The following is a 22,958-nucleotide window of genomic DNA, read 5'->3' as shown; positions in this document are numbered from 1 at the left end:
CATCACTGACTCTGAAGCTAATATTTTCTGATTTAGTGACACCTCAAACATCTGAACAGTAATTTCCTTCAATAAAACAGCAAAAACAAAGGAATTTTGATGGCAAAATAATATTTTTTAGCTGCAACCAGCAGCTCTGTGGGATCGTCACTTTGGCTGTTTACAAAGTTTTTATTGAATAATTCAAAAACCCCTTCACCAAAAATGTTACAAATGTACATACGGCAAGTAGATTCAAGATTCAAGATTCAAGATCATGAGTGACTATGCCAGAAAGAATGGCCAGGATTCATCCATAGGTGGCGCTATACACGTGTGTACAACACGTGTGTAAGCATTTCAAAATGCACAACTTTCTTGAATAATTCAAATTCAAATCCCCTTGACCAAAAATGTTCAAAGAACAGCTGCTGCAACAATGCAAGTACAGTTCACAGTTATTTTTATTTTGAGAAAAAAAGAAAATAAATTTGTACAGTTATGTATGTATGTATGTATGTATGTTGTGTGTGTGTGGGATGCTGCAACGATGCAAGTCCAGTTCAAGTTATTGTTATGATGTAGAGAAAGAAGTATGTATGTGTACAGTTATGTATGTGTGTGTGTGTTTACCCAGAGTAGTTCAGCTGAATGTGGTAAGCTATGAAACACACTCCTGCGTGCAAGGGGACACAACAGGTCTTGCACCACATTTTGGTCTCGCTGCGCTGGCCCCTGCGTGCGCAGACCCTACACCTTCTTGCTGGTCTTGATTTACTGCTGGTGGGCATCAGGTATTCCAGCTTTTGTTTGCCAATCTGTCCATCGAGCCTGCTGTCTGGGTCGGTGTTGTATGGTGCCCTGCATGCCCCACCCCCCTCAACTGCAAACTCCTCCTCCGTGGGAGTGTCTCTGGTGGCGCTGCTCGATCCACAGTCTGTAGAAATATATACAATTATCAACCACAATTGACCACAGTTTTATTGCTGCAGTTTTACTGACTATAATGCCTGAACCTGCTCAATCCATGATCTGTGGAAATATATCTACCATAAATATACATTGTGTCTCTTTCCATGCTCTTTCCTGCCCCACATCCCACCGCTCACCCCCCTCCCTTCTCCTGCTGTCTCCTCCTTCTCCTCCTTCTCCCCTCCTCTGCTCCTTCTCCTTCTCCTCTTCTCCCCTATTTTTCCCGAATCCCTGCCACTTCCTGCTCTCCCCTCTCTCACATTCCCCCTGCTCTCCCTCCCCTGCACCCTCCCACCTCTCCTTCTCTGTTCTCTCCTCCTCCACATTTCCCATTTTCTCCCCACCTCCTCCCTCTCCTCCCCCACATCCCCCCGCTCTCCCTCCCTCCTCCACTCTCCTGCTTTCTCCTCTTCCCCCCTTCCCCCACTACTCTAAAGCATAGTACACATTCTACTCCAAAGCATGGCACCCACTCTATCCCCTCCAATATTTCGCCACTATTTAAAGCATGGCACCCATGCTCTTAGTATTTCGCCACTATTTAAAGCATGGCACCCATTCTTCCCTAAAGCGAGGCACCCATAAGCTCTATATGTGAACATGTGTTTATTTGGCAAAGGGACTCACTACTAAAGGCTTGCAGCCAATTAAATTAGGCATATAGTTTGGTTGCTAAGACATTGACATTTGTCCGTTTGCAAGATGTGTGTCTATATTTCTCTATCATATAATTGCTCGATATGTTATTATTACTATTGTAATTTCGTTAATGTTGTGTCAGTTAGCCCTCCCTTCCCTGTTCTCCCCGTATAGTCTCCCACACTCCTCTATACTCCCATACTCTTCCTTACGCTCTCTCCTCCCCCACATTTCCCTTTCTCTCCCCACCTCCTCCCTCCCCCTGCTCTCTTCTCCCCCACACCCCCCCTCCCCCCCCCTTTCCCCTCTCCTGCTCTCTCCTCTTGCTCCTTCCCCACCTCCTACACCCTCCAACATCTCCCATTCCCTCCCCACCCCATCACTCTCTCACATTCCCCCTGCTCTTCTCCCTTCTCCTGCTCTCTCCTCTGCTCTCTCTTCATTTCTATATTTTCTATATTTCTCCATCAATTGTTCAAATGTTATCTTTATTCTGTATATTCTTGCTACTGTTGTGTCAGCTAGATTTAGCTAGACATACTTTCTGTGAAGCCCTCTGAGACATGCTTGTGAATTAGGGCTATATAAATAAACTTGACTTGACTTGACTTGTTATTGCAATGTATTTAGAAAAAAAAGTTTTACCTGCTCTGCTCGCTCTGCTGCGTGTGTCAGGCGATGAATCTCTGCTACCTGTGTCAGGCGATGAATCTCTGCTACCTGCAGATCCACATTCAGATGGCAACCACTCGTCGGAGGAATCTGGATCAGGCTCACTGAATTCGTCTGACGTTCCTGAAGTTTCAGTTGGGAGCTGAGATGAAACTACCGTAATTCTTCCAATAAGCGCCGGTACTCTAATTGCCGCCGGGTCTTCCATTTCCCGCCGGGTCCAAATTGATTTAGCATAATAAGCGCCTGACTCATTTTGCCGCCGGGGCCGGAAATGGAATATTTTTTTGGTTACCGTTGTTATTGTTGTTTTTGTCGTCACGAACCAAGCCGCGAGCTACCGAACACACCCGAAGCACGAGAGAGCAAGAAACGGTAATGACGTTGTTTTGGAGGAAGTCAGGCGGAAGTTTCATCCTGTCAGACAGTTTTATATTTTATTTATACATGCTGTAACCGACATGTTTCAAGTATGCATACCGCATTGTTTAATGCTACGGATTCCTGTAGGCAACGTGCTGAGACGCTGTCTGTGTGACGCTGTGGCCTGGGTGGGCCCGTCCCCCGCGTGGCCTGCTCTCACGCTCTCAGTCACTATGCTGGTGGCTGGGGGCTGGGGGGGCGGGTCGCGTGGGGGCTGGGTCCGCCCGGGCCGCAGCGGTGGGCCCCTAGCACAACGACCTCACAAGGTTCCTCCTCAGCCAAGTCACTGGGGCAATCCATGTGGCGATCCATGTGTGGATTGCCACCATATGGTGGAAAGGTTTTCTTGCGTTCACTGGGGGTGAGGGGGTGCCGCTGTGTCCCGGCCTGGCCTTCCCTCCCACGCCTTATGTGGGCGGGGGCCGGGTCGGGGGGCATCGGTGCTCTTCATCACTGGTCGAGGGCTGCCGGTTGGTTTAGAACAGCTTAGGTAGGCGATAGATTAGCTACAGCCTAAGGCTGACCTGTTAGTGTTCAGGCTAAAATCAGACTAGAGCAGGGTAGGATAGGCCAGATTAGGCTGTAGATTAGCTAGATACTATGTCCCAGTTAGCTCTGGTTAATGCTTAGAGTAGTCAGTTGTCTGATCTTCTCCCCCCCCCTCTCTCTTTCCCCCTTCCCCCGCTTCTTCCCTTCTTCCCCCTTCTTGTTCTCCTCTCTTTCCATGCTCTTTCCTCCCCCACATCCCACCGCCCCCCCCTCCCTTCTCCTGCTCTCTCCTCCTTCTCCCCCCCTCTGCTCCTTCTCCTCTTCTCCCCTATTTTCCTGAATCCCTGCCACTTCCTGCTCTCCCTTCTCTCACATTCCCCCTGCTCTCCTTCCCCTGCACCCTCCCACCTCTCCTTCTCTGCCTCTCTCCTCCTCTCTGTCCTCCCCCCTCTCTCACATTCCCCCTGCTCTCCTTCCCCTGCACCCTCCCACCTCTCCTTCTCTGTTCTCTCCTCCTCCACATTTCCCATTTTCTCCCCACCCTCGCCCTAATCCGGGCCCGTATCCTACTCCCTCCCTCTACCCTAGACCCTACCTCTACTCTACCTCCCCTGTACCCTTCCACCTCTCCTCCTCTGTTCTCTCCTCCTCTCTGTCCTCTCCCCTCTCTCACATTCCCGCTGCTCTCCTTCCCCTGCGCCCTCCCACCTCTCCTTCTCTGTTATCTCCTCCTCTCTGCCTTCTCCTCCCTCTCACATTCCCCCTGCTCTCCCTCCCCTGCACCCTCCCACCTCTCCTTCTCTGTTCTCTCCTCCTCCACATTTCCCATTTCTCCCCACCCTCGCCCTAATCCGGGCCCGTATCCTACTCCCTCCCCTCCCCCAACCCTAGACCCTACCCCTACCCTGGCTCTCCCTCCCCTGCACCCTCATCTCTCCTCCTCTGTTCTCTCCTCCTCCACATTTCCTATTTTCTCCCCACCTCCCCCCTCTCCTCCCTCCTCCCTCTCCCTCCCTCCTCCACTCTCCTGCTTTCTTCAAATGTTCAAATGTTATCTTTATTCTGTATATTCTTGTTACTGTGTGTTAGCTAGAATCAGCTAGACATACTTTCTGTGAAGCCCTCTGAGACATGCTTGTGAATTAGGGCTATATAAATAAACTTGACTTGACTTGACTTGTCTAAACCAGGAGCAGTCGGCAACTTACGCTAACGTAGCTCAGTTGTGCCTTGTAAAAGTGCATTTCTCTCAGCGGAACAGCGATCATAAATGCAGTATGGATTATACCCATTATACTGGACATGTATTGGAAACTTGGCGTCTACCTACTATTTGGTAAGTCCCCTTGTTTTGTCTAACGCTAGTGCTGCAGTGCTGATGTTTGGTTGGCGTTAGCTTGGTAGCTAGCTACGTTAGCGTTAGCGTGCTTTGCTGGGAGTGTCTGGCAAGCGAGACTTTTTTTCAAACGTTAAAATAGTTGGGTCATTCTGAGAAATTCCGTTACCTCGGAGAGCGGAGGTTCGTTTCTCAGTTTATTTGCCATCTATGAAGGTTGAAAAACAAATTTGAGCTCCCATGCCACATGAAATGCAAGCAACATTTTTGAGAGCCATAAATCCAAAATGGCTACTATGTTGGAAATTACCTTTTTAATGGTTTGGCCTACAATGCTGCAAAGTACATGGTTTCTGTGACTTTTTTGGTGGAGGAATTCATAATTGATGTTGTTTTGATAATTTGACCTTCAAATCCAAGATGGCAGCCAATTTTCAGCTCAAAAAGGTCAATTTGACAAAATCATTGTAGAGCCAACATATTAGGCTCTAATGAAAGCTCTGCTCATGCTGAGTTGAGTTATAAAACAGTAAAACAACATGTAAGTACACGGAGGTCATCTCCGAGGTCAGAAAGGTCAATGTGTGTAGTCTATGAGTAACAAACCTTCGCCCTTTATGGTAACTAGTTTCTCTGTATGGTCAGTGATTTTGTAATGAATTCAATTTAATTGAATGTTAAACGTTTATCGGAATACACTGGCATACAGTACATTTGTACAGCATCCACTTTATGCCAGTATAAGGTATTTAACAAAGTAACAAGGAATGGGGTGGGATTTAAACTGAATTAATTTAGCAACTTTACATTGATTGGGGCCGGTACTCTTCATCTGGATCTATTGATTCTCCACACTCTTCTAATCATCGCTACTACTTTCATCTGAACAGTCATGAAGTGTGAGCTACTGGGGCAAAGGGGGAAGGGTGTGACCCACTGGTCGGAACTTGCCATTCCCAGCCATGACCAATGCGAGAGGGATGCTCAAGCAGATTGTCTTCAGGTGGAAGACATATTGGACACTTCTTGAGTTTGTGCAACTTGGAAGCTCTGGCCTACCTGCAGGTAACATTTGCACTCTCACCATAGACGATGGAGAGCAGGAATGCCTTCATGTGAGCTCTGACTCTGCCTTCTAATTGCAGATTCTTACCCACCTGTCCCAGGAGCTCTCATTACATTCTCCAACACCCTCTTCTTCCTATGTCCATATAACCCTGAGGTGTGGTCACTGCCAGTGATCACACGGAGAAGTATGATGAGCCTCTTCTGAGAGCATGGCATGGCAGTTGATGAATGTGTGCTTGTGTTTAAGCAGCAGCTCACCTGGGGAGTTGTTTTGAGACACAAGCTGTTTGGATAAACATGTCTGTGTCCTCACAGTCCAATACAGCTGTTCCAGTGTAGTTCCTGGTCCTCAGCTCAGCATAGGCAGATATTAGTATTGTATCTGCCTCTGCATGCTTGAAGACATCTTTGATCTCTTATGCTATCTTCCCTGCGTCGTATGCTATCTTCTGCCTCCCGCAAGTGTAATTTTGCACTTTGGCGACAATACCATCCAGTTTTGCACCAGGATCTGAGTGCAGACACAGGTGTGGGCGTGCCCCATGCCAAACTACACATGTCCCCGCAAAATGCTTGCCTTCTGATATCGTCAGCATGCCACAAATTCTTTGCGTGCACGCAATTGTAAGAGCACCTATAGCAGCTTTTAAACAGCTCTTAGCACAAAAATACCCTGCTGCGCTTGAGCACATTATTCTCCATGCTCGCCAGGACATCAAATTCTGCTGCTACAATTGGGTAACAGCAGATTATTCAGTGAGCCAATGCACTATTATTAACTGAACAACTTTTATCACATGTAAAGAGCCACAAACATGCTGCCTAGTTGCAATATTATTGTCAATCAAATGTCTCTGTTTCCTCGTATTTTCCAGTCAACAAAAGAACCTGAATTGCATCAAATCACAGATGTTTTTAACAGGTACATGTATATGATGCAATGGTTGTTGTGAGATCTCCAAATTACGCATGGAGATAATTATAGCATGCATCACGCAAACTGTGTTAAAGGGAATGTGAGACGGGAATGTGATTGGTTTGATTGATGTAATGCCCATGCATTGCCAGGCCACACCTGTGAATAATTCAGGTGGTTAAGACCGCCCAAATCCCATTTGTACTGCACACAGGTGGAATTTTGTGGGCACAGAGAATAGCAGATGACTTGCGAATGCAGAATAATTTGTGCTGCACCCGGCGCAAGCACTAAATTACCGCTTTTGCCACGATAAGGCCCATAGTCCCTGCTTGCCATGTCAGTGCCCAGGTTGATTGGTGTTTCTCCCTTGCAGTATATGACGTCACCCCAAACTTGACGAACTTGTGCTTTCAACTGTTCCTTCACAAGCCTCTACAGTCTGACCTTGTTTCCTAAGTCGATCATGAGTTTGTTGAACTCAGCAGTTCCTGGGAACTTGTCTTCAGGCTTGGGGAAAACATTTTGGATGTGTGGATGTGTTGTAGCATCCTTGATGTTGAAGGGAAAGTCATACTTGTCATTGATGAGGATGATAAGGCATGAATTAGTGTGGAGGAAGAAGATGATACAGATTTTTTTTTCAAGGTAGTCCTGCGGTACTCTGGGCCATCCCGCTTCCTAGCCTCACAGTCCTCAGTTGTGGGGATCAGCCCCATGTCCACAAGGCTGATGTGGTCTCATGGTTCCTCAATAATTGGGTCTAGGTTGAATAGCTCAAACAACTTGCTTTTAAATCTTGGGCATTGACCCATCTATGTTGGAGAGTGAAAGGCACTCCTCAGTCAATATCCCCTCAAGGGCTGAGTTGGATCATACTTGATCCCTCCACAAGGTCCACCTTGCGCCAGCCCCGATCGCTTGATCAGGGCAACCTTCATATGTTTTACCAGTTGGTGCACAGATCTTCTTGCTAAGAGAATTCTGTTTCTTGTTCGTGTGGACGGTTTCAGTGAGAGGCTTGATCTTGATGAACACTCACTATTGCAGGAGGGTTTCAATCTGATTTCGGCGAAGTGGAAGTGCGGTCTGGAGATCATGCACTAACTCCGGTGAGGCAACCAGGCCAGACTGTAATGACAGTTTAGATAAGGAGATGTCAAAGGGCTCAGCGTCAAACTCCTTCATGCATGCCTGCAGGTCCTGAACTGCCTGCTCATCTTTCTTCATCATTACTGGCTGGCATTCAACATGCTTCCTATGGCAATGCTGGCACTTGAGGTTCTGCTTCAAAGTAGCCTTCACCCACGTTGTTTGCATTTCTTGTTGTTGAGTACAGTCACTTCTCTGTAGGAGCTGAAGCCATCCTTGCTTTAGCTCAGATGTACAGTTGTTTCTATCCAAAGCTCCAGCAGCTGGCAGGAGTAGGGTAGCGCTGTCTGTTACTGGGTGAAGTGATCATTAAAAAAGGCTCATCTGACAGCGAAGAGAGCATTGCCCAATAATCTGGCAACCACCTCATGGTTGTCATATGCCATCAGTCCAGGCAACATGTTGTATGTTGATGAGGTACTCTGAGCTATTTCTTGCATGACATGCATCAAGAGTTTGTACAAGAGGGTCTGACATCTCCATGAACGAGACCCAGAAGTCCTCCGTATCAGGGGGTCATCCCTATGTTCCCCGGGTCCTATGTTCCCCGGGTCCTATGTTCCCCGTTTTTGTGGGACCGGGGAACATAGAACCCCGCTATGTTCCCTGGGAGAGGTTAGGTTTTGGGTTAGGGTCTGGGGGAGGTTAGGTTTAGGCGTGGGGGGTGGGAGAGGTTAGGTTTTCGGTTAGGGTCTGGGGGAGGTTAGGTTCGGTCTCACAAAAACGGGGAACATAGGACCCGGGGAATATAGGACCCGGGGAACATAGGTACGCTCCCCGTATAAAGAAAATGTGAAGTAGTAGGCTATTTTGTTTGTTTGTTTGTTTGTCTGTCATGAACCATTTACCTTTTGGACCTCTGAAATTACCTCTGTGTACTTAAATTATGTTCTACTGTTTATAAAAACTCGATTTCTCAAGTGCAAAAGGTATAAATAAGCTGAATGAGAGCAATAAAGGACTAAAAGTGGTGACCTGTTTAACATTTGAATGGAGGTTGTAGCTTAAAAGTATGAAGGAGTATTTAGAGTTCAAAGTGGGCATAGTTTTACCAGTCCTCTCATAGACTTCCATTGTAAAAATGAGTTTTTGGTAGAATCATATTTAGGTGATTTTCAAAACTTTCCCCACATAGGATTCCTTGGGACTTTTTTTCTGTCATTTAGAACATAATGAGGATACACAATCCATTGAGTTTGCTTGTGTTGCAATTAGTGAGACAATTAACCCTATTTTTACTCGACTGTGTTGTGATAGGCTGATGAGTACAGCAGGGGTAATCTGCTGTGTTGTGATAGGCTGATGAGTACAGCAGGGGTAATATGCTGTGTTGTGATAGGCTGATGAGTACAGCACAGGGATAATCTGCTGTAGAGCAAAGTTTTTAATTTGCTTCATCTGGCCTACTAGACTGTGGAGAAATGTGTGTCTGTCTGTCCAATGTTTACTTTTTTATGCCTCTTGATATGTTGCCCCCAAATTACGACTTGGTAAATGTACCAGATGTATTTTTGTATGCTGTTGAAGTAGAAGATTATTAAATGTTCAAACGCATCTTTGGAGTGGAACTGAATTGTTTTACTATGCGCGTCACAGTGTTTTCTCCCATGTTTAGTCCCTTGCGGCTTTTTTTGGACTGCCCATAGCCGCAATATTTAGTCAAAGAAAAGTTTTTTTTATCAAACATGTAGATCTACAGAAATGAACTGCATCAGTTTGACAGCATGGACTCCTTGGATCACTTTGGGAAACTTTAGATCTAAAAGGAAACATTGTATCGCCTGAGCCACACACTGCTGGATTGGAGGGCGGGCGTTTCATTCATTCACAAAACTGCTACACTGTAGCAGTTTTTAGCAGGATCAAAGGCCCGGGCCGACGGCAACCAGTGCAGCAACAGAAGCGGTATGTAGTAACGTTGTGTCAATTCTGGCTGTGTAAAGTTGTTTTGTTGAACACAATTTGTTACTGCCGCTTGTCCTGGAGACGTGATGTTCTTTACTTGTGTTGGTTGTTGTTATTACAAACTGTCATTGGCTCCGACCATGTCAATCAGAGCGGCTTCCGCTCCCTCCTCCCTGTGTGTCGCTGTAAATAGTGCCCTACCGCCTCAGTGAAAACAACAACGCTAACTAGCTTGCAAGCTAACGTCAGAAACCTACACGCTAGCTCGTTGCTACGCGCTGAAAACAGCAAGTTGGATTGTTTGAAACTATTTTCCAAGGGCACTGCTGCTAAGCGCCGCCCATCGCAATCCCACAAAAGTCAATGGCTCAAAAATGGATGAACAAAAGAAAGAAAGCAAACTCACTCCCAAGGCTTTGGGGAAGAAAATTGAAGCGCTCCAGAAAGAGTGTCAAGGAAACATTCACAAAATGAAAGGTCTAGTAAAGGCATTAAAGGATGCAAATGCAAAAGGATGAAAATGTCTCACAAGTGCAATGTCAACTGAAGAATTTAACTCAAATGATGGAAACAACTATCCTGTCACAAGATGTGATTCTTCTAATTCCTAAAGAGGAACATGAAAAACAAAATGAATGGTTTGCCAATGTATTCAAATGCAATGAATTTATTGAGGATGTTGAATAATGGCTTGTTGAAACTGGGAGACAAACAGGCAACACAGCAGCTGTCCCTATTGCTACAATTGATGTTCCCATAATTCACACTAGGATTATGCCGGATGACCCCCTTGGGCAAAATGTTGGAGAGCCAGATTGTACTCTCTCCATCGTACCAGTTCAAGTTAACCCGGAAAAAGGGCATGAGACAGTCATCACTTCTGCCTTCTTGGATCCTGGTAGCTCAGCGTCCTTCTGCACGGAACAATTGATGACCAAGAGGAAGCTCATCGGGAAGAACAGGCATTCTCCTTAGGACCATGGGGCAGGAGAAAATCATTGGAAGCCACGTTGTTTCAGATTTGCAAGTGGCAGGATTGGAAAGCGACCATTTTTGTGAGCTGCCTGATATCTACACACAAAAGAACATGCCAGTTCATCGAGGCAACATTCCTCGATAGAAGGATCTTCAAAGATGGCCACACCTGAAGCACATACAAATAATGGAAATTGATTCAGGGATTGACCTGTTGATTGGAACCAATGTTCCCCAAGTACTGGACCCGTGGCAAGTTGTTCAAAGTGTTCAAAGTGACGGGGGCCCATACACAGTTAAAACTATGCTGGGTTAAGTGAATGGACCTCTCAGGGGGGATAGAAGCTGTAATGAAGCTACTTGTGGAATGTCAGATGTCAGAGTCAATGGGATCTCAGTTGCAAGCCTCGATGATCTGTGGAAGCAGCAGCTAAAGGCTGATTTCCCTGAATGCAGTCAGGATGAGCAGATGGGATTGTCAAGAGAAGACGGTCACTTTATGGAGTACGTCACAAAGTCTGCTAAGTTGATGGATGGCCATTACAGTATTGGCTTACCTTTGAGGAAAAGCAATGTCAATATGCCGAACAACAGGAGAGTTGCTGAACAGCGCACTCTGAGCCTCAAGAGGAGATTTGACAAAGATGCTTCTTTTCATGATGATTACACTGCTTTCATGAATGAATCTCCCAGGGCTATGCAGAGGAGGTGACTGCTGAGGAATGGAGTGGAACTGAATCATTTTACTATGCGCGTCACAGTGTTTTCTCCCATGTTGTTTATTATGTATATAATATTGGGGGATTAACAGGAGAAATGCCCAATCACAGCGGGAGAGAGGGTTAAAAATAGGGGGACTCCTGCGAAAATAAGGAGTGTTGGCATGTATAATGTCCAATGTGCAGCTATTCAGTTACTTTATGTAAGACAGTATGGCCCTTTGGGAAAAAATCGACACACTGTTAGTATTCACAATCACATCAGGACTAACCTAGCCTTCCTGCAGTTCCTCACAGCTGGGATCAGTCTCAGTCGTCCCTTCTCTGATATGTTGTAGGCCTCCAGGTCCAACACATCCAGAACTTCCTCTGACATCTCTAGCATGTAGCCCAGAGCTGAACAGTGGATCTCAGAGAGTTTATTCCGTGATCTGTTTACTGACTTGAGGAACTGTAGGATCTCCTGTTGTACCGACCGATCGTTCATCTCCATCAAACAGTGGAAGATGTTGATGCTTCTGTCAGGAGAGGTATTGGAGATGGCCATCTCCTTCAGGTTCCTGATGGCTCTCTGGATGCTGTCTCGTCTGCTCTCTGTCTGACCCAGCAAGCCTCGTAAGGGTTTCTGGCTGGACTCTAGTGAGAGGCCATGGAGGAAGCGGACAAAGAGGTCCAGGTGGCCATTTTTACTCTCCAGGGATTTGTCCATGGCTGTCTGCAGAAAGACATCGAGAGATTGTCCACTGTCTTCAGATCTAACCAAACCGTCCCCCAGGAATGTCTCCAGTACCTTCTCATCCATGTTTGTGTGACAGTGGAACATGTAGACAGCAGCCAGAAACTCCTGAATGCTCAGATGGACAAAAGAGTACACCATGTCCTGGTACAGCCCACACTCCTCCTCTTTAAAGATCTGTGTGAACACTCCTGAGTATACTGATGCTGCTCTGGTATCAATGCCACACTCTCTCAGGTCGGCTTCATAGAAGATCAGGTTGCCTTTCTCCAGCTGCTCAAAAGCCACTTTTGCCAGAGAGAGAATCATCTTGCTGATCTCTTCAGTCCAGTGTGCATCTGTCTCAGCTCTCCCATAGTACTTGACATTCCCCAGTTTGGACTGAACCACCAGGAATTGGATGTACATCTCAGTCAGGGTCTTGGGCATCTTTCCCATCTCACTGGTTTTCCACACAGACTCCAGAACCATAGCAGTGATCCAGCAGAAGACTGGGATGTAGCACATGATGTGGAGGGTACGTGAAGCCTTGATGTGGGAGATGATTCTGCTGGCCTGCTCTTCCCTGAATTTCTTCACATCACTGAATCTCTTCTTGAAGTACTCTTCCTTCTGTGGGTCAGTGAAGCCTCTCACCTCTGTCACCACATCAATGCACTTAGGAGGGATTTGATTGGCTGCTCCAGGTCGTGTGGTCATCCAGAGGCGAGCAAGGGGAAGCAGTTCCCCCCTGATGAGGTTTGTCAGCAGCACATCCACTGAGGTTGACTCTGTGACATCAGTCAGGATCTCGTTGTTCTGGAAGTCTAGAGGAGGTCGACACTCATCCAGTCCGTCAAAGATGAACACAACCTGGAACTCGTCAAAATTGCAGATTCCTGCTTCTTTGATCGCCGGAAAGAAGCGATGAATAAGTCCCACCAAGCTGAAGTTTTTGCCTTTCAGCAGATTCAGCTCTCGGAAAGTGAACAGAAATATGAACTGTATATCCCGGTTGGCTTTGTCTTCAGCCCAGTCCAGGGTGAACTTTTGTGTTAAGACTGTTTTCCCAATGCCAGCCACTCCCATTGTCATCAATGTTCTCGTTGGTTTACCTCTTCCAGGTAAGGGTTTAAAGATGTCTTCACATCTCATTGTTGTTTCTGATCTCGCTGGTATCCGGGATGCTTCTTCAATCTGCCTGACCTCATGTTCATAGTTAACTTCTCCACTCCCTCCCACTGTGAGGTAAAGCATTGTGAAGATCTGGTTCAGAAGTGTTGGGATTCCTCCTGCTTTAGCAATCCCCTCAACCAGATACTGCAACTTATCTATGAGTTTGGATTTGTGTTGACGTTGACACTCAGCATCACAAGTTTCTGAAAGGACAAACAACAGATGAAATCAATGACAGTTGAGTAATTTTACACATTAATAATTTACACATTCCCAACCCTATGGACTCTATTTAGATCATTATTGGTGGGTAGACAATTAGGTCCTGACTGGGTGTAAGGCAGGGATACTTAACTTGCTTTGCCCGGGTGCCACTTTCGTGAAAAGATAGAAGGCGAGGGGCCAGTTAATAAACAAACTATATACATTTTTCTGTAGCAGATTGTAGGTTTTTGCGGTGTCAGCCAGAGTTTAGTCTGACAATGTTGTGCACACCGGATAGTTAGTTAGGTTAAGTTAGTTAGGTTAAGTACATACATAAGTGCCTGGGTAGCAAGCAGACGGCGGTATTTGACAATTTAGCAGCTAAATCATAGATTATTGAAAGATATTCCATATTCCAGACTGAAATGCTACAGAAGTGGAGTATTGGCCAGAATTACATGAACATTTGGACACTTATTCAGCGGGTATCTTGCATGTTGCGTTCCGGTGCACTGTAAAAAAAAAGAAAAACAAGTTGCAATTCCATCGCGGGCCACACAGGGGGCACCCGTGGGCCGCATTTGGCCCGTGGGCCGCAAGTTGAGTATCACTCGTGTAAGGTATAAGGTAGCTGTTTTAGAATAATTTATTATTACTAACCAGGAGTTTCATGCAACCTGATTCCTTGTGGGGTGTGCACACACACCCCTGGGGGCGTGTGAGCTGCCTCGAGGCTAGGGCAGGAGTTCCCAAACTTTTTCATCTTGGGACCCAAAAGTAAAATTTTGTGTCTCCCTGGTACCCAAAGTCACAAAAAACATACGGTAAATATAGCCGCAAGCGGCGATGGGCGGGGTTCAAGCCTTGCGCAGATGACAAAGCTTCTGATTCTGACTAGGACATCCTCCTTGATATAGCTGACAAGTTTCGCGATCATTGGACAAACACGTGTGGAGTTACAGCCTTTTTTATGTTAAGCCACCCCCATTTCTGGCATTTATGGCGCCCCCTTTTGGTCGAATTGCACAACATTTGACACACATGGTCTAGGATGGTCTCCGAAGACCTCCTGCAAGTTTCGTGAAGATTCCTTAATCGGTCATGAAGTTATGACAATTTAGCTGATAGGCCACGCCCTCTCACACTTTAACGATCAATATCTCCGAAACGAAAGTAGATTTCAAAAATTCCAAATTCAGGATTGTAGAGCTTGCTCCATAGATGCTTCCTGGCGATTTTGCTGCAAATCGGTCCAACGGTCTAGGAGGAGATGTCAAAAATGTGTTTTCCAAACTTTTCCAAATATCTAAAAAAAATTCCAGACGGACATTGAGGGTCCTTATGGCAAACTTGTAGAGCAGGTTCACCTGAACATCTGGAAAAAAAAGTTTGAAAATCGGACAAACGGCGTGGAAGTTATGGCCTTTAACTCATTCATGGCCAAAGGCGTCTTTAACGTGTTATCAGGAATAGCCCTCCACGCCAAAGACGTGTTTAACGTGTTTTTGTTTTTATTACTGCAGCGCCTAGTTCAAAGACTTCCCCAGCCTGTGACATTGTATCATGTCCCTAACCTCAAAGACAAGCCGACAACACGTTATCAAACAACTACGCAGCTGTTGTTTTGAAATGGAGCAGGAGGAGAAAATGGAGAAACGCTGCCTGCTGCAGAGGAGAAACGCCATTGAAACGCCCCTCGGTGCGCTGCGCTGCATGGTCGCCTTGCTGCAGGGCAGGGAACCTGGATTGAGTTGTTCGCGGTAGTCAAACCCCGTGACCAACATGATCGATCCAGTTCCAGCGCCTGGTCCCAAAGCCAAGCCGGTGTGTCGCAGCATTCGTCCCAGCCCGAACGAGAGGAGGAAAACGATGCAGACAGAGGCAGAGGAGGCTAGACGCTGATCTCAGACCAGTTTGCTGTTCCCCTCCTATGCTAATTTGCGGGGCGATCAATGGTGTTCCCTGCGATCCAGCAGCAGCTGTGGACAGAACTCTCTCTCTCTGTGTGTGTGTGTGTGTGCGTGTGTGTGTGTGTGTGTGTGTGTGTGTGTGTGTGTGTGGGTGTGTGTGTCTCTGTCTGTCTGTCTGTCTGTCTGTCTGTCTGTCTGTCTGTGTGTCTGTCTGTCTGTCTGTGTGTCTGTCTGCACACTCACTCACACTGAGTAAACTGTATTGTTGAATGTAAAAAAAGCACTTCATGTATATATATATATATATTTTTTTTTTTTTTTTGTCATTTGTGTCATAACGAATAATATTTACATGTCTGATGTCAATACAGTTCAAAATAAAAGAATTGAGAGCGAGTTCTGCCTGAGATTGTGTCCTTTACAAAAAAAACCTTTTCTCCTGTTTGTCTTCTCTGAGAGACCTTTTTGGTGAAAACAGGGTGTATATAAATGGCTATAAGTAGAGTACAGAACATGCTAAAAGCTCACTTTTTTTCCCCTGGTGAACCCAGAGACGTACATCTTCATTTTGAGGTATTGCAAATCACTTTGGTGCTAATAGATAATTTACTGTGGGTCTTGAAAGATGACCAACAATTATGAAAATCTTTGGCCTGTGCTAAATATTGGCAGTCCTAAACTGGCCATGAATGAGTTAACGTAAAACCTTCAATTATAGCGCCACCTTCAGGCCGATTCGAAAGATCTTTCTTGAGCACCTACCAGCCAACAATATCTGTCATTGGGCCAAATTTCAGGTTTCTACCATTTACCAACTCACGGGAATTTGCGTCGGGGCAGATGAACAAGAAGAAGAATAATAATAAACCAGAGGAAAAACAATAGGGTTTCAGCCCCTTCAGGGCTTGAACCCCTAATGAGTTGCCATGACGACCAGTTGGCGACCCACCCCACATGCATCCGCGACCCAAATTGGGTCCCGACCCATAATTTGGGAAACACTGGGCTAGGGGGTGCGTAAGATAAAAAAAGTGTAATACTTTGTAATTTATATATTCTTTTCGAGCAAGCTTTTTCATGAAATAAAAGACAAAATTTTAAAATGTCCTTTGCAAAATGTCCTTTTAACCCTAGAACACTAACGTGATTTAAAGTCACACCATCACTAACGTCGGGTGTATTTCACCCGATGCAATATACCCCATAAAACATACTTCTCATCAAAACATCTTAAAGTACAACAATACATGTCAAATTGAGGTACTCTTCTTCTGTTTTTAAATGTGAAATATCACAAAAAACACAAAAAAGTTTATTATGGGGGACACTATAAAAAATATGTCAAATTCGGGAAAAATGAGGTAATCACTATAAAAATAAAAATAACCCCAAAATAACAGGAGCTCCCAACTTCTCCTTCGGTCCACCCATTCATGGGACTTGTGTGGTGAAAAAAAAAAAAAAGTCACCACAATACCATTGTAACTAACCAGAAGATATTTTACCCTCTATCACTAACGTCGGGTGAAAATCACCCGAACACGTGTCCGGTAGAAAAAACCATGAATGGGAGCAGGGAAACAAACCTACATTCAATGACGTCAGTGAGCATCCTGAAGGTACCTAAGGACCCGCCCACCTCAGACAGCAGCAAGACAATGAAAATCACGTGAATTCAATTGTCCGGGTGAAAATCACCCGACGTTAGTGTTCTAGGGTTAAGATTTCAATATAGGAATTTCAAACAACGGTAACACTTGACAATAGGGATACATTAATTAACAGTCAATTAATGCTTGATAATGCTTATGTTACAGTTCGCTACCCTCTCTCATAGATATAGTGGTATTGATTGTTTGCAGGTCTTACATTATCTTTCTTATTTTGTGGCTGTCATTATGGAGGAGGGTGTTAGCTCAGGAAGTGTTGTTACGGGAATGGATATAACGTGCCCGGAAGCTTCGATCGCGAGCTCTTTACGTGTCGACACAGAAGAGGATGGACGGTATCTTGTGTGCATTCCCCCCTTTCCTTTTTCCTTATGTTTGTAAGTTATGTTGTGTGTCATGAACGGGATAGTGTCTCGACACTGAACACTATCCACTCCACCGGCTGGGCTGTCCAGGGGAGGCCAACACAACACCTGAGCCCGAACGTGCTAGTTTCCTCAGGTGAGCTACACCCCCATCCTTTAATGACAGCCTGCGTGTTTTGATGTTGCGGGGTTCAGTGCCATGTGTTGCCCCTAGACCTGAGCTTAGTAGAGCTATTCTACCAAACCTGTAACACTTAAAGGTCCTATCCGTAAGTTCTATTACTGCACATTATAATAATGCTAACTGCAGTCACAGCCTTCTCGCCGGTACCATATAATAGTTGACCAAACTGAACAGCCAAACAATATTCCATAAGCATAACAGTAATGTTAGACATATTTACGACTGTTACATTCATTATCAACACAAGATGGTAACGTTATTAGTGGGGCTGGGTGGTAATTTCTATAAATATAGCTAATCCATTAGTTAGCCGCGTATAGCATCAAGCTAACGTTATAATAGGCAGTCTCACCACCGCAGCTAACTGCAGTCAAACAATAATGTTCCATGAACATAAGCATAACGGTAATGTTAGGCATATTTGCGACTGTTGCATTACTTCACACAAGACGGTAATGTTAGCGGCGTTTCTGACCAGGTGGTAAATCCATTAGCAAGCAGCTAACGTTATCTGGTCGAAACCACATTACTGCAGCTACAAGCAGCAAGGTCCCTCCATGAACCGAAAACACAGCCCCGACTCTATTTCCCCCCGATGTCGGTCACATTGCTGCTGTCTGGCCAGACGGGCATCACTAGATACATATTTATTTATTTTTGTGTGTGTGGACTTTTTGCTGGAGTCTGTGTTGTTACGTTAGCCACTTCCTGTTAGCCGTCTTCTTTGTTGGTATTTCCGCCGGAGCCAAGAGACAGGCTTGTGAATGCGCAGAACGTCACATCCGCAAAATTTGCCGGGAAAGTATAACCCGTGGCCAGCATGAAAATCCTGCAATATCTTTGCAATGGGTGAACGCAGAGAGACGTGGCTGGGCTAACTTTTTTAAGTTACGGAACGGCGCATTCACTCATTGGTAATAGAAAACACATTGTGAACATTTATTTTCCAGCCAAACTTATGGATAGGACCTTTAACTAACCCTTAGGGTGTATTCACACCTCTGGGTCATTTGCTTTGTTCCGATTCCGGGGCTTAATTGATACAATTGTTGCATTTGTGCCTTGGTTCGTTTGTGTTCACACAGCCACAAATCAAACGATCCAAATAGTATTGCCAAGCCTCCTGGATTGGCCAGGAGACACTCTGGCAGGCTAATAGCCTCCTGGGATAGAAAAAATAATTCCCAGAGATTGTATATGATTATACTAATACTAATGTGTTTTATTAGACCTACATTGTAGGCTACGTCGGGCGTGCAAGGAGAGAGAGAGAAAGAAAGAGGGTGGCATCGGGAGGGAGAGAGAGAGAGACAGTGAGAAAGTTATTATTTTATTATTTTATTATGTATTTAGGCTATCGGGAATTTGGAGATAGAAGATCAAAGACCGTCGCAACTTCTGCTATTACTATCACGGAGACTTCAGAGGATTAGCCGACACATAGGCTATCGCCTCTATCGTCCCACCGGCCTTAAATGAGCGCTTATCGCCAGGCGCAGCGCATATTAGTGGGCGTGGACCGGTGCACTGCCTATTCTCCTGTCGGCACTACACGAGGCCTCAAGCATTATAACGACGCCTTTTAAGCGTAGAATTATTCACACCGTGCTCATTTGATAAGTGCAGTAAACAAGGCCCTGCAGGCAAGATGGCTGCGTAGCACGCTCACTCTCGCTCTACTCTCCTTTTCTTACTTAACTATCCTGTTCATAGACACTGTTCTCCAACTAAAATAACTTCACCTTGTTGCCGAACACTTCATTGTTCAATGCCTGCAACAGCGACACGAAACAGAACGAAGCAACAACGAGAACAACAAGAAGAAGATATGCCAGCGGACGAAGTCGGCGTGGCCGTACCAGGTGCAGCTGCAGATAACAAGCTAGCCGCTTTCATTGAACAAGCCTTGAAAGACCAACGCTCATTTATCGAGGCACAGTTCACAACTTTTGTTGGAAGACTGGACCAGATTCAGTCAGACATTTCAGTATGTACAGCAGATATCAAGAAATTGAACCATGAGTGCTCCAAACTCCATAACCAAATTACGAAAGTTGAATCCACAGCCATGGGTAAATATAATGAACTGGAAGCTGCTTTGGCTCAACAAGAAGACCGGTCACGCCGAGATAATATCTGTATCATCGGCATTCCTGAACGTACTGAGAACAACAATATGCTACAATATATCAACTCAACTATCCCCAAGTGGTTCCCTGCACTTGCCTGTGAAAAGTTTGAGATCATGCCAGCTCACCGCATCGGCCTGTCCCGCGAGGGCGCCAGAGGACCGCGCACAATTATCTGCAAGATGCTTCGCTTCACTGACCGTGATCGCATCCTCAAGGCTGCCAGGGACAAGGACCTCCCTCTGAAGATCAATGACAGGAATATTCGCTTCACCGCTGACTACAGCAACTACACCGTCACTCGATGCCGAGCCTTCTCTGACGTGATGGATGCTGCCAGGAAACAGGGCTTCCAAGCCTTCTTGCTCTACCCAGCAAGGTTGAAGCTGTCCCGCGGCGCTGAACAACACCTGTTTGAGGATGCCACGGAGGCCAAGGACTTTCTGAACACCGATGGAGTCGACGGAGCGCGCCTCGATGTCTGAGCAGCTCCCTACAGCTGCTGTTATCATCTTTGATGTTTGACGACTTTCATTATCCCTTTTTTTTTCCTTCCTTTTGTCTCTCTCATCATGCTCGAGACGCTCTCTATACAGTGGTGAGAACAGTATCCTAATTGTATATCATTATGTTATTATGGGATAGGGTCAAACTACATTTATAACCTCATTATAATTTAATGTCCATATTATTATTACTAAAAAAGTAAATAATGTCGTATATATACATATATATTTTTGTTTTTCCTTTTTCCTTTCTAAGAGGTTATCTTCTTACCTGCAGGGGAATGAGCGGTGAGTGACTGTGCATAGCCCGCTTCCCCAGTGTCAGGTGGACTACGTGTTATGGGTGGGGACATTGCTTTAAGTCAATGTAATGGGCTTTTTTGGGTGGCCGACTTTTGTGTTTTTATTTTGTTTGTTTGCTGGGGTTGTGGCGACCCATGTTTGGGGAGGAATAGATCTCTTTTTGAAAATATTCAAATTATTTTGAACCAGATTTCTATAAGAAAGTCACAGAACCTTTATCAGATCTGCAAAATTTTGCTCTTATCATAGGCGCAGATATGAACGCTACTTTGAACCCAGTGCTCGATCGTTCTCATGGGGACCAACATTCTCATAGTCTCGGAACAGCTGCTTTCCAAGGTCTCATATCAGATTTCAGCCTGACTGACCTATTTCATGCAATTAATCCTTCTTCAAGACAGTTTTTACTCTAATAGGCACAAAACATATTCTAGAATATATTACTTACTAGCTTCTCCAACTGCTATATCACAGCTTCATGATGTAAATATTCTTCCTAATTCACTGTCTGACTATGGAGTAGTTGTTGCGAAATTAACCCTCAGACACACCCGTTAGCGCCACAAGATGGCGCTTTAATATAACTTTACTTAAAAACAATGATTTTTGTGAATACTTAAAAACTGAACTTAATACATTTCTGTCTGAAAATGCTGGATCTGTTGAGGATCCATGCATACTTTGGTATGCAATCAAAGGTTGTATTAGGTTGTATTATTATTTTTCTCTTCTAACCTTAATAGGGCTAGATTGGGTGAATTATCAGAACTTGAATTAAAACGGCAGAATTTGGAAGAAGAACTGGTAACACTTTATTTTAAGGTACACTTATTAACCACTAACTAGCTGCTTATTAGCATGCATATTAGTAGCATATTAGCTGTTTATTAGCCATTATAAAGCACTTATTAATGGCTTATTCTGCATGATCATATTCGACAACTAGTAGGCCATTAACTACGAGTTTTCCCTCAATAACCTCCTAATTACTGCTTATTGATAGTAAATAAGCAAGTTGTTGTGCATGAATTATGATCCTAATAGGCTTTGCTCAGTATGGGCATTATAAGGTGGTAATACCACAATAATAGTTATTCTTTGTTAATAACTCTTAATAAATATGGTCTATTCCATTTAAGAAAACACAAAACTACAAGTGTTACTAGTGTCCAATTAACTCCAAACTAAGTCTTTATAACTCAGAATATGTTCGCCAATCTAAAGTGAGGTCTTATTCATAATTACTTCATTAGTAGTTTGACACTTATTAACCCAAACAGGTTCCCTAATATAAAGTTGCCTCCTCTTCATAGTTGGTAAGTTGACTACAACACAAAACTATACAATTAACAGACACTATTCGGTATATGGTTACACCTTAAAAGTTTGTTAGGTCTGTGATTCAAATGTCTATTCCCATTCAGTGGTAGAGGAACAAAGTCAACACAAGTAGAAATATCTCCTTTTTAATGGACCACTTTTTAAAACATTAAAGAACAGATTTATAGATACTGACAAGAGCTTTTAGGTGTAAAGGATCACGCAGATTTAAACCATTTACAGTAGCACCTTAAATACCATATCTGATGACAGGCCAGGCAGCAGCACAAGAGACTACATTCTATACTAGCCTGCATCATCAGGCATAGGGCATGGGATAGTAAACAGTTACTGACAAGACTAAAAGTCTAAAGTGCCATAAAGTGCCATAAAATACAATAAAATAAAATCATTGCAATTTGGATGGAGGTCTTACCGCCGTCTTCAGGACGAAGGGTACAATCACCTGACCGTCAACTATCGAGAATTTTTTGTTGACCCTGTTACTGGTGCACATACAACCTGGAGAGACTTTGGGGGGTTTTCAAGTCAACAATCTGGAGACTAAGAGGGAACCGCACAGAAAGTATGTTGAAAGATCACTTGGATGTAATTGAGTGGACTTACTGGCGTGGAAACCAGCACATAAATGGACCACTTGGAATGCTTTTACATGACATCAGGAAAAAATATCCAGTATGAAGCCTGTGTGAAATGTAGTTGCAGATAGCAAGTTGACTACCAGTCAAAAAAATTGACACATTGAATCTACCGTTTTTCATTATCTTAAAGCCGTTTTCATCTAAAGTCTTGTGCTTAAATGCTAGCAATGTATCTTTGTTCCTCTACCACTGAATGGGAATAGACATTTGAATCACAGACCTAACAAACTTTCAAGGTGTAACCATATACTGAATAGTGTCTGTTAATTGTAGTAGTTTTGTGTTGTAGTCGACTTACTAACTATGAAGAGGAGGCAACTTTAGATTAGGGAACCTGTTTGGGTTAATAAGTGTCAAACTACTCGTGAATTAGTTATGAATAAGACCTCACTTTAGATTGGGGAACATATTCTGAGTTATTAACACGTTCACTGCCAATGACGTGTTAATACGTCCAAAAAAATCCAACGGTTGACTGCCAATGACGTGTTAATACGTCAAAAAAATTAATTTTTTTTTTTGGACCGTGGGATGTGCATCTAACCCTTTTACATCTCTTATATAAATAT

The 22,958-nt window shown here is 44.5% G+C and overlaps 1 protein-coding gene across 1 annotated transcript in view; it reads right to left on the bottom strand.

The window, feature by feature from the left end:
• LOC310792200 (NACHT, LRR and PYD domains-containing protein 4A-like) overlaps positions 1-12,047 on the bottom strand; it is a gene marked incomplete at both ends in the record, with an annotated part of 73,182 nt that extends 61,135 nt beyond the window's left edge. Inside the window, one exon of the mRNA XM_083653929.1 lies at positions 11,518-12,047. Within this exon, the coding sequence (XP_083510055.1) occupies positions 11,518-12,047 (530 nt within the window). The remainder of the gene's footprint in view (positions 1-11,517) is intronic.
• Between the last annotated feature and the right edge of the window lie 10,911 nt (positions 12,048-22,958).

The sequence above is a fragment of the Poromitra crassiceps genome, assembly GCF_964638095.1.
Source record: "Poromitra crassiceps genome assembly, chromosome: 17".
NCBI classification, from domain to species: domain Eukaryota; kingdom Metazoa; phylum Chordata; class Actinopteri; order Beryciformes; family Melamphaidae; genus Poromitra; species Poromitra crassiceps.
The sequence above is the reverse complement of the archived record's forward strand: the minus strand, read 5'-3'. Positions and strand labels throughout refer to the sequence as shown.